Source organism: Stegastes partitus, unplaced genomic scaffold (assembly GCF_000690725.1).
Source record: "Stegastes partitus isolate 25-593 unplaced genomic scaffold, Stegastes_partitus-1.0.2 Scaffold619, whole genome shotgun sequence".
NCBI lineage: Eukaryota > Metazoa > Chordata > Actinopteri > Pomacentridae > Stegastes > Stegastes partitus.
In genome coordinates, this window is record NW_007578350.1 from 126,983 (window position 1) to 138,329 (window position 11,347).

At 42.3% G+C, this 11,347-nt stretch overlaps 1 protein-coding gene across 4 annotated transcripts in view; it reads right to left on the reverse strand.

Moving 5' to 3' along the window:
* Positions 1-450, reverse strand: part of arhgap42b (Rho GTPase activating protein 42b) — a 67,890-nt gene extending 67,440 nt beyond the window's left edge. For 3 of the 4 annotated variants that reach the window (XM_008289501.1, XM_008289499.1, XM_008289498.1), the window contains exon 1: positions 173-450. In XM_008289501.1, coding sequence (XP_008287723.1) covers positions 173-326 — 154 coding nt within the window. In that variant the 5' untranslated portion in view covers positions 327-450. The remainder of the gene's footprint in view (positions 1-172) is intronic. The other variant, XM_008289500.1, reaches the window with a different exon arrangement.
* Positions 451-11,347: the final 10,897 nt, after the last annotated feature.

Below are 11,347 nucleotides of genomic sequence, written 5' to 3' on the forward strand. Positions count from 1 at the left end.
GTATAGATTAAAGCTTTCCACCAGCAGTGTAAATGTTTCCCAACGGGAGGCTACAAGCTCCTGGTGGTTTGACTTCGAGGAACCATTCAGAGTCAGCAGTGAATGCATCCTCTAATTGCGCGTCTCCTGCGGGTTTCAGGTAGTTTACTTTCCGTCGCGTTGGTCTACTTACTCTTGAGCGCAGTGATGAGCATGTTTCCATCCTTGATCAGCTCTTTGATGAATTTATTTGTCCGCTCCAGCTCGATTTCATGGCATTTGAGTCGCTCTCTGAAGTCCGGACTGTCTAGGAAAGAGTCACTGAACTCCAAAGTGGGGAGTCCCATTGTCTCTCAACGCTGCGTTTTTTTGGGGGGTTTCTTTTTACGCACGGCAACTCGGCACATGAAAGTTTGTACTTTGCATCACGCAGCGCCGATCTAACGCCAACTTCTCCAAGTTCCCCCCCAAAAAACTTTTCCTGCTCCGCTAAGTTCCTCCCTTCCGCTTTGATTGAGAGTTTTTCTCTTTTTTTTTTTTCTCCTACCTTTCTTAAAACCAGTGGTCGTATGACTCCTGCTGGTTAGTTTTGGATAATTTACAACAGCTGAACAAGGCGCCTCTGTCCATCCCAGACATCCAAGGTCTACTTTTCATCCTCTTCAAAGTGAAACTATATTTTTTTAAAACATAAAACCGCAGCAGTGTTTAATACAATTAGGATAAAAGCAAAAAAATAAAAAAAGACAGTTTTATGGGTGTATTTATGAGATTTTGGAGCTCCTAAATAGAATATAACCCCCATCCTCCTTCATACCTCATGGATTTTAACCACAAATCACTGCTGGAAGGAAACTTGAACTGAATTTATATTTAGTTTCCATGCAAGTGCAAAAAAACAGTACAAAACCACAAGACAATAGAGCATAAACACATACTAATTTTATGAGGAAATAGCAGCCAAGATTTCCAAAGCACCATTTTTTATTTTTTTTAGCATCAGAATGCTGCTTGAGACCTGCCAAATATGTTATTATTGGCAGAAATTTGTGACAAATTTAGTTGATGCTTCACATCCAAGAATCCTCCAGCAGGCTTCTTCATTCATTCACAAAACATTTGAATCTTTACTCTAATTAAAGACATATTTTTTTTCGGTGACACTACATTTTAACCTTTGACCTCACTATGTTTTGGTGAAATATTACCAGCGGACCTACTTTTCAAAAGTTCTAAACTGTATCCCGGGTTGAAATTATGGGTGACAACGCATCACAGTGGTATTAGTGAGAGCTTGTGGAAAGGGATCTGAATTAATACCTCGGTAAATGGAAGTAATTAAAGCGGAGCCTAATTGGAGTCAGGAATTTGTCACATTCTCTTCATGCAACAGGGAAGGACGGTGATAATAATGTCAAACTCCAAATGAGTACATTGGTAGTCATGAAGCAGAGGCTCTGTTGTCACCGGTGGCACTAAGTCTTTTGGATGACTCTTTCTACTTACGGTGCTTTACAGCGTCGGGGGGGCCGAGGAGAGGCTTTATCGCTGAGCGGAGTGTGAAAACAATATCAGTGGAGAAGAGAGGATGTTGCAGCATTTGCTAGAACCAACACACACAAGCGAGAATGCATTAATAACTTAATGCTTCACAGTCACGAGCAGACCGGGAGCTTTTTGCTCGGCTGCGTTTGAAAGGTAGCCTTGTTCCGATAACTAACTAGCAACCTTTCCTAACAAGATACCTGCTTTGACTCCAGGAGCGGTGAGATAAATCATCGCGGACAGATAACCTTCCTGGGCAACGTTGTGCGGCCGCAGCTGAGTTGTTAGTGTGCGTTAGCGTCATGTTCCAGCGACGGCCGGTAGGCCTGTGGTCAAAGTGCATTTTCAACACAGATTGCAATAAATTTTTATATAAACTGATCACACAACATTAAAAGCACCAAGCATGATCATGTCTTTGCAATCCAGTGTTCTAATCCTCAGGTTCCTGGCATTCATTAGCAACTATTAAGTCAATACAATGTGCAATATTTAATTTTTCATGTGCAGTATTTCATTAGCACATCACTGATCATTGCCAGTATTGCTTTTCACCTTTAGTAATGTATTTTTCTACCAGGCACTGCATTTCCTAATGTTATGTAATGTTGTTTTTTCTGAGCAATAGCCGGCAAAATAATGTCCTTCTGGATTCATGAATTCCTTTTTATCTTATCTTCCTGTGGATGCCACTTTGACTCGTACCGCTCACGTAAACGTCGGTCCAGACTGAGCAAACCCCACCAGAACATCAATTCCTGACAGCAGCAGCCTCCTGCAGCAGCACAATGCACCCTGTCACAAGCAAAAGCTGCCCAAAAACCACTTGAGGGACATGAAAAAAAAGAGCCCAAGGTGTTGAATCCGCTTCCAAACTCGCATCTTCAGCATCTTGGTACCAGACATCACCGGCTGCAGAGTTAATGGCTAACTGAGAAATATCTTGAAAACAGGGATATGAATCAGCAATCATGATGTGTTTGATATAATAAATAACCAAACAGCAAAGTATCAGATCTGAAAGGCACAATGGATATAAATTAGAGTACATAAGTTCCCAGCATAGGGTCATGCTGGCTCTTCTGTTTGGATTACCTGCATTCCCTGATGATATAACCCAGCCCTGTCTTCTGCTGCCCCTTGCTAGTTATTGTTTCACCTCTGATTTTAGTTGCTATCTATAGGGCTGCCTATTTCTGACTCTGCAACCCACATATGCAAATGCGTCAGATGTGGCAGAGGAGCGAGCGGCGCTCAAACAGCTGTAAGGACGTGGAACTGGAACAAAGGCTGGCCTCTGGCTGCACCTGAGGAATCAGCAAACAGCGGCAGCATCTGCGTCCTTACACGCACGCTTTAACGGTGATGAAATCTCAAGTCTCGTAATGAAACGGAAACCTTGAGTGATTCATTCAGAGGTAAAAAAAAAAAAAAAACTCTCATCGTGTCCACAACTAAAATTCCCATTAAATTTGCATGTGACAAAGCAGGCCGGGGATCCCACTTTGCCCGGGGATGTGTGATTATTGCAGCTGTAATAATGTCCTTGCATGCATTATCCATTTGGTGGGACATGACCGTGGGAAAAGCAAAGGTTCAGTGAACAGGTAATGCTCCACAAATAAAGCTAAATAATAGTGCATTCCAGCCATATGCCGCTTTTGAAGAAATTATGCAGAAAAGCAGCCTAAAATGCTGCCTTAACAACACACCAGTGGAGACTTGAGGACGAGTGGTTAGCTGTATGAAGCATGGCTAATTGCAATCTAAAATAGCTGCCTGTAGAGTCTTTGAGGGAAATTTGGTTTAATTAAGATGATACTCAATAGAGAACTGTGCCTGTGTACTCCTCTCTCATAAAGGCACGTTCGTATTAGTCATGCAAACATGAGTCTGCTGAGAGGCAATGCACATATCTTTCTCTGTGACTGCACCTATGAAGACCAACCAAGAGCCATAAAGAGACCGCCCCGGAGCAGGCAGGCACACAAAAAAAAACCGCACACATGCTCGCACACCACCACACAGGCTTTTTGCACACACTAAGTGAATGAGACATCTTTCACATATCGCACAAGAGGGGGAAGAAATTAGATGTGAGACACACATCTTCCCACGTCCTCACTCTTGTTCTCACTGCATTAAACGGGGCCACTCTGGCAGCTTCGGATGGAATGGGGGGAGAGAAAAAAAAGACTTGGATTTCACAATGATATCAATAATCCACGCGGAATAAGCATCGATTAGCTCGGCAATGAGTTATGCACGAGTCAGGCGGCTCCTGATTAGATTTCCTCTGATATCGCTGCATCACACAGCGGGGCGGTCGGCGGTGGCGAGGAGATGTCTGGCCTCCTTGCGGTGGGAGAGGTGGGGGGTTGTTGGTTCCTAACATGCCCCACGTCAATTCCAGCTCTCGTGCCATCATTCTGCAGCAGCAGCAGCAGCAGCAGCAGCCCTTGGGGGTGCAGTTTGTTACGTTGACACAGCGAGCAGAGAAATGTAATACATTAGTGGAAACCCTGTTGCTTCCAGTTAATTGCTGCGTGCGCTCTGCAGCACTGAACTGGGTTATTGGGTGAAAGATGATGGCTGAGATGGACGATGAAGAAGAAAAAAAAAAATTCTGCTCGATTCACAGCTCTCAATTTTCCATCCGAAAGTGCCGAGATGATAGAGTTTGAGATGTCACACTTGACATGTGTGCCGCTTGGTCAGGATGCAGCCGACAGACATTTTATATCGTCTGGATGTAAGAAAGCATCAGATATAAGTCGATTTAAGGATCTGCTGTTAATTATTTTTCAAAAATAGACAAGATTAGATAACTAGACTTCTTGTGATGGCAATTACCTCCAAATAATATGAGCTGTTTTCCCCCAATTAACAATTGACACCACCATGCATACTCTTCCCTTAAATCAGGAATTAAGGTAATTGCACAATTTCCGGGTGGCACTCAGCTTAGTTCCAGAGGAGAGCTTTCGTGAACAAGACCTGTCACTGTTTTCCTTGCTCATGATTAATGACCCTAATTTAGGAGTTTTTTTTTAATCCAATCATGCGCTGACATTTCCTATCAGATGAGTCCTTCCTCATTCGTCCCGTTGTTTACCTCCTGACAGTGCAATCTGCCTAAGTGGCAAGCGCTGGGCTCTCGTTTATGACTTCCATGTCCAGATGACGTTTGAGCAGTTATGCGCGATTACCTCTTCTTTACACAAAGAGGCGTCTCTGAAGCATGGACTGTCCACAGGGATTCCATTTATTGCTTTTCTCTGCACAGTGAAAATTGGGATGGTAAGCCCTTTCTCTTTTTTTTCTCTCTCTCTCTCTCTTTTTGCTTGAAATGCCACGGCCGGAGTTGAATCTGGTGTCAGGTAAAGGACACATCCCCGGGAAAATGCAAGAGCGAGAGAGTAAATGCAATCCAGCACACATGAAAGCCTCGTCTGCCTCTCTGCATATGTAGCTCTTGACTTACAAATCTTCTCAGGCCACATAAGAAGGCTTGTCCTCAGGAGCAAAGCGGTTTTATTTTTTTTCATTGACCTTCGTAAGGTGATACCTGTCCAAGGCGGACCCCAGGCGCAAATTTAAGTCCAGGGTGATAAATTACAAGAGCTGCTCCACCAGCTTTTGTAAGCAAACTGTTGGTGTGCTTCGCAAGGACTTTGGCGCTAATTTGGAGCAGCAGAAATTCAAAAAGAAGCCTCTTAACCGCGGCGCGCCCCCGTCGAGACGGATAAACTACTCTTTGACACCTTCATCTCTTGGCCCCACGCTGGGAGGATGTTTTTGGTACAACACCAATCACTGAGAGGAAAAAAAAAATCTGTGGCTAAACTGTGGAGCAGAGCAGAGAATAGAGCGCTTAAAAGATTTTAGAGTTACTACACTAGAGAGAAGCCTTTGTTCTTATTTTTAAAACCAGATGTATGATGCAGGTTACAGCTTCAAGTGCTGCCAGCTGCTTTTGATTTCCTGCGAATCGCGGAAAAGGCTCTGATTCCATTTTAGCTCAAAGTAGAATATTTCACATCTAACATGTCATTGAAAAAAATGAATGATTCACTTCTCTTCAGATTCTTTCCACCTTGCCCTTTGACCATGAACAAAAAGAAATATATAATTTGGTTTGGAAGAAAACCGAGAGTGAATTTTTATAATGACATGATATGAAAATACAATTCAGCCATGAAGAGTTCTTTCTTTACTCTCCTGGTGTCTTTTTAAGCATAGAGGGGAGGGGAAAAAAACATAAAATCAGACTTGGAACAGTTTCTGTTGGTGTTCAGTCCAAGAAATTCTGCTTCATTAGTTTTGAAAATGACAATTTCAACGAGTTAAAAACCGAGACATATCTACTAACCTGTGTAATGCATTGGACAATTCGCTTTAACCATCTGGGAGCTAATAGCATGGGATCCAGTCGATATCCTATTCCCACCACAAAACAACAGATTGCATGTAAAACTGGATCATTCTTTCTTGCAGCTTATTCCATCTGGAACCGCTTTTGACCAGACATCAATTTTGAGTGCCATTTTGGTTGAAAATCATGCCACAGCTTTTTCTTTTTTTTCCACATCCAATACTGGGCTCTGGTAGCTTTAGTGGAATTATTTGATACTGAGAGAATATTAGTTTGGAGATAAACTTCCTGGAGTAGGAGTGTAGCATTTACAGATTTTTCTCAGATTATTATCATTTATTTAAAAAAAACAAACATAATAATGCTGGTAAACAGCAACCACAAAATAAACACATTTTCTCACATTTATAATTGTGAACGATCGAACGTCCTCAGATTGTGCCCCGTTCGTACAGCCCGGCTCTGTTTATTTCTCCGCTGAATAGGGCTTCATTGAATTGGTTTATTAGTATTCCTTGAGCGGACCCGAGAAAGCTGTTGAGACACACTTGATCAGATAAATCAGTATTAAGGGTTTTCATCAGAGGGAGAATTACACAGGTCCTCCGATGCTGCAGACTCGTCCTCGGGGGGTGGGGGTGGGGAGGCTGAATTATAATTTTACATTCTTCAGAAAGTTTTCCAATCATCTTTCCTTCTCATGGTTAAATTTAAAGCCCATTAGTTTTATGTCACTTGAAGTTTCTCCATCCAATATTTTTCGCCTGCCGACGGAGAGAAAGCGAGCGAAGAGATTAACTTCCACCAGGATGTTCGAAAAGAGAAATCGAGCAAACAATTCTGGCAAATTTAAACTCGCGCCGCTGCGATGTGACGAGTTCCTGTAGGCAAAGAAGGGGTATTACGCTTCTCAATGAGGCGATGAGGTGAGTGAGCATTTACATGGAGCGACACGGAGTGGCAGCGGGACACTGGAGCTAGAAAAGATGGATTTCAACTCTAAACTGTCGAAGACATTTTCTGTACAAATGCGAGCCCCGCGTCGCCGGCGTACGTCACCGTCTGTAACTGGCACGGGGGGCAATCTTTAGCAATTGGTGATGAAACAAAAACTACTCTGAAGTTACAGCGGCTGCATTTGAAGAAGAAAAAAATATCAGTGAACTAAGAAAAGCTCCCTGAGAAAAGATCAGTTTTTTCGGGGAGGAATGTGCTCTGAAGGGAAAGCTTAATAACCGCGTAGCCTTCAATTTTAAAGGCGCACAAGTACATGTCTCTGCTGCTGGTGATTGACTGATAGAAGCTTTGTTTGCGCTCTCTGGGATCCCTATAGCTTTGTGCCAGGTAATTGAAAAGGCAAAAAAAAAAAAAAAGAAGTCTTTGTGTGGCTCATGCCTAAAAAAGAGCCCACACAAGTAAAAGCAGCATATGGCTGAAAGGAGCACCAGTCACTGCTGTTTTTTTTCCTGTTATTAATGTAGCCTACGCTTTCCACGCTCATAATACATTCAAATGAACTTAAAACGTTCACAGTCCGTCAGCCTGGTGCATAGAACATCATCCGACAGGTTAAATGCTGCCACGGAGCGGGAAGAAAGGCGAAATCCTAAAGCAAGATGAGCGAATCCTTAACAGCCTCATCAGCCGTTACATAATTTTGGAAGGGCTCAATCGAACGATGCCTCACCAGACCGTATTCAACGTACTGCTGCGCCTTTCAATCAAACCACTGGCGGACGTAATGAGATCCAGAAAGAAGGGATTTAATGGCAGGTACTTTCCAAGTAGCCGTGCCAACACAAAACAGAAACTTTGCTCCACTAATGGCCGTGTTCATGCCAAATCCAGACGTGATATATATAGACGAGGCCCCAGGAGACTGTGTTTCTCATAACAGGCCCCAAAACAAAATAGCTGGACGCGTTACAAATGTATTCACGGCTCTGCTGCTTTCAGGTCCTCCGGGGGGGTGAAAGTGAGGCGATGTAACCTTTACTGAAAATCAGCCACTGAGGCCACAGGTGGCAATTACGGAACAATAGCAGACTGAGTTTCCGCTGCTTTAAAGAACCAATCTGACGCTTTAAAGAGATCATCAGCGGGATGATCTGAATAAGCGCACGAGCAGCGTCACAGCAGCACAAAAGGACGTTTTATAAAGTCAGCATAGTGCCTAAGTATGCTATTGTTACCCACCATGAGCTACTAATCATACCAGACTAAGCAGCAAAATCTCTGAGTGCGCTGAACTGAGCAGGAGAGCTTCATTACATACTGATTAGCTGTGATGTGTAGTCGCAGTAATGTGCTGCTGATCCGAGAGCTGCTGGCCCGCGTCACTCAAGTTTAAAGTTTTGGACCAATGAGAAAGCTACAGAGACAATAGATGAAAATGAATCACAGTAATTATTGGAAATGCTCGAGTTTATTATTCGTGTTCTATTAAATTTTAGACATGAAAGTAGTTTTTGTGCACTGTGTATTTTTACACTATGTATATATAAAGAAATATATGATTTCTCTAAAACAGTTTCTTTCTTTCTTTCTTTTGTTTTTACATGTTTTTCTTTTCTGTTTAATTTTTACACATTTTAACTTTTTTTTTAAACACATATTTTACCCCCCTCATTTTTTTTAACATATATGTTTACTTTTTTTTTTTTTAACATTTTAGCACACTGTTTGTTTTTTATTTATTTATTTATTTATTTATTTATTTATTTATTTATTTATTTATTTATTTATTTATAGTTTTCCAGTCAGAATGTAAATCCAGACATTTTACATTTTTCTGCTAAATCTTGGCTTTGAGGAAACAGCTTCAAAAAGATATCTAGCATTTTTCAGAACCTAATACTTTTTTTTTCTTTGCATTTTTCTTTCAAATAATGACAAATATCTGTAAAATATTTTTCTCTGATTTAAAAACAGTAACAAAAAAAGGTGTAATGTTATGGTCAGCTGCTGTAAAACCACAAATGACTGATGATAAAAAAACAGATTTTGATGTGCACATAATGTACAGTTTTGGTCTGGTTTTCTTGTTGGGGTTTGGGGATTTCTTTCTTTGTATTATTATTTTCTTTCCAATTTGGGCACAATTTAGAGTGTCCATTTAGCCTGACAGGGTTTGTGTTTTTTTGGTGCGGTGGGAGGAAACTGGAGAACCCGGGGAGAACCCACGCAAACACGGGGAGAACACACAACTCCACACAGAAACAGGTGGAGGTGTTTCTGTGTGGCTGCAGTGCTAATCACTGTAGCCACCGTGCTGCCCTCAGGGGGGAGGAAGGGGGAGGGAGGTGGAGAAAGATGGGAGGCTGACTGGAGGTGGAGATAGATGGGAGGCCTCCCATTTTTCTCCACCTCAAGCTGCATACAGAAGGTTTAATGAAACCAACTGTAGAACCCAACTTTCTGTTCTCCTGCTTCTGGACTATCTTCTGATCTTTTCTTCTCGCCCAGCAATCTCTCTCTTTGCTGCCTCTGCTTCTGAAAAGACCGAAGAATTTCCTGTTCCTGCAGATCCTTGTTGTCTTTCTCCAGAAGTTTATGTGACTCCTCCATTTCCCGGCTCTTGTCTTGCAGGACTTAAATCTCCTCCAGCATCAATTTCTGGTCCTGCTCCAGAACGTCTTTGTCTTTTCTGAGGTCTTCGTTCGTCTCCTGCAGAACTTTGTTGTCCTTCTGGACGTTATTATTATCACCAAAGCTGTCACTCCATGAGAAAAAAAAACATCATGTGAGACTCAACAATATTTCTCACTGACTTAAATATGATAAATGGCATCGATATTAGCTGCAATGTGGTGCAGGTGGTTAGCACTGTCGCCTCGCAGCAAGAAAGTCGCCGGTTCGTGTCCCGGTGAGGACACCCGGGATCTTTTTGCGTGGAGTCTCCATGTTCTCCCCATGCAGCGTGGGTTCTCTCCGGGTTCTCCGGCTTCCTCACACACAGTCTAAAAACATGTTGAGGTTAATTGGTGATTCTAAATTGTCNTTTAACATATACATATTTACATTTTTAGCACACTGTTTATTTTTATCTTATTTTATTTATTTTGGTTTTGCAGTCAGAATGTAAATCCAGACATTTTACATTTTTCTGCTAAATCTTGGCTTTGAGATAACAGCTTCAAAGAGCTATCTTGCATTTTTCAGAGCCTAATACTTTTTTTTTTCTTTTCCTTTTTCTTTCAAATAATGACAAATATCTGTAAAATATTTTCTCAGATTTAAAAACAGTAACAAAAAAAGTTTAATGTTATGGTCAGCTGCTGTAAAACCACAAATGACTGATGATAAAAATATAGATTTTGATGTGAACATAATGTACAGCTTTGGTCTGTTTTTTTTTGTTGGGGTTTGGGGATTTCTTTCTTTGTTTTTTGTTTTTTTGTTTTTTCTAATTTGGGGACAATTCAGAGTGTGCATTTAGCCTAACAGGGTTTGTGCTTTTTTGGTGCTGTGGGAGGAAACCGGAGAACACGGGGAGAACTCACGCAAACATGGGGAGAACACACAACTCCACACAGAAACAGGTGGAGGTGTTTCTGTGTAGCTGCAGTGCTAATCACTGTAGCCACCGTCCCTCCGGCCCTCAGGGGGGAGGAAGGGGTGGGAGGTGGAGAAAGATGGGAGACCGACAGAAGGCCTCCCATTTTTCTCCACCTCAAGCTGCATATAGAAGGTTTAATGAAACCAACTGCAGCTCCCAACCTTCCGTTCTCCTGCTTCTGGTCTATCTTCTGATCTTTTCTTCTCGTCCAGCTCTCTCTCTCTCTCTCTCTCTCTCTCTCTCTCTTTGCTGCCTCTGCTCCTGAAAAGACCGAAGAATTTCTTCTTCTGGCGCTTTTTCTCGATCTGTTCCTGCAGCTCCTCGTTGTCCTTCTCCAGAAGTTTATGTGACTCCTCCATTTCCTGGTTCTTGTCTTGCAGGACTTAAATCTCCTCCGGCATCAATTTCTGCTCCTGCTCCAGAACATCTTTGTCCTTCTGGAGGTCTTTGTTTGTCACCTCCAGAACTTCTTTGACCTTTCTGAGGTCTTCATTCGTCTCCTGCAGAACTTTGTCCTTCTGGACGTCTTTATTATCACCAAAGCTGTCACTCCATGAGAAAAAAAAACATCATGTGAGACTCAACAATATTTCTCACTGACTTAAATATATAATAAATGGCATCGATGTTAGCTGCAAGGTGGCACAGTGGTTAGCACCGTTGCCTCGCAGCAGGAAAGTCGATGGTTTGCATCCCGGTGAGGACACCCAGGATCTTTCTCTGTGGAGTCTCCATGTTCTCCCCGTGCAGCGTGGGTTCTCTCCGGGTTCTCCAGCTTCCTCCCACAAGGTCCAAAGACATGTTGAGGTTAATTGGTGATTGTAAATTGTCCGTAGGTGTGAATGTGAGTGTGCTTGGTTGTCTGTCTCTAAGTGTAGCCCTGTGATAGA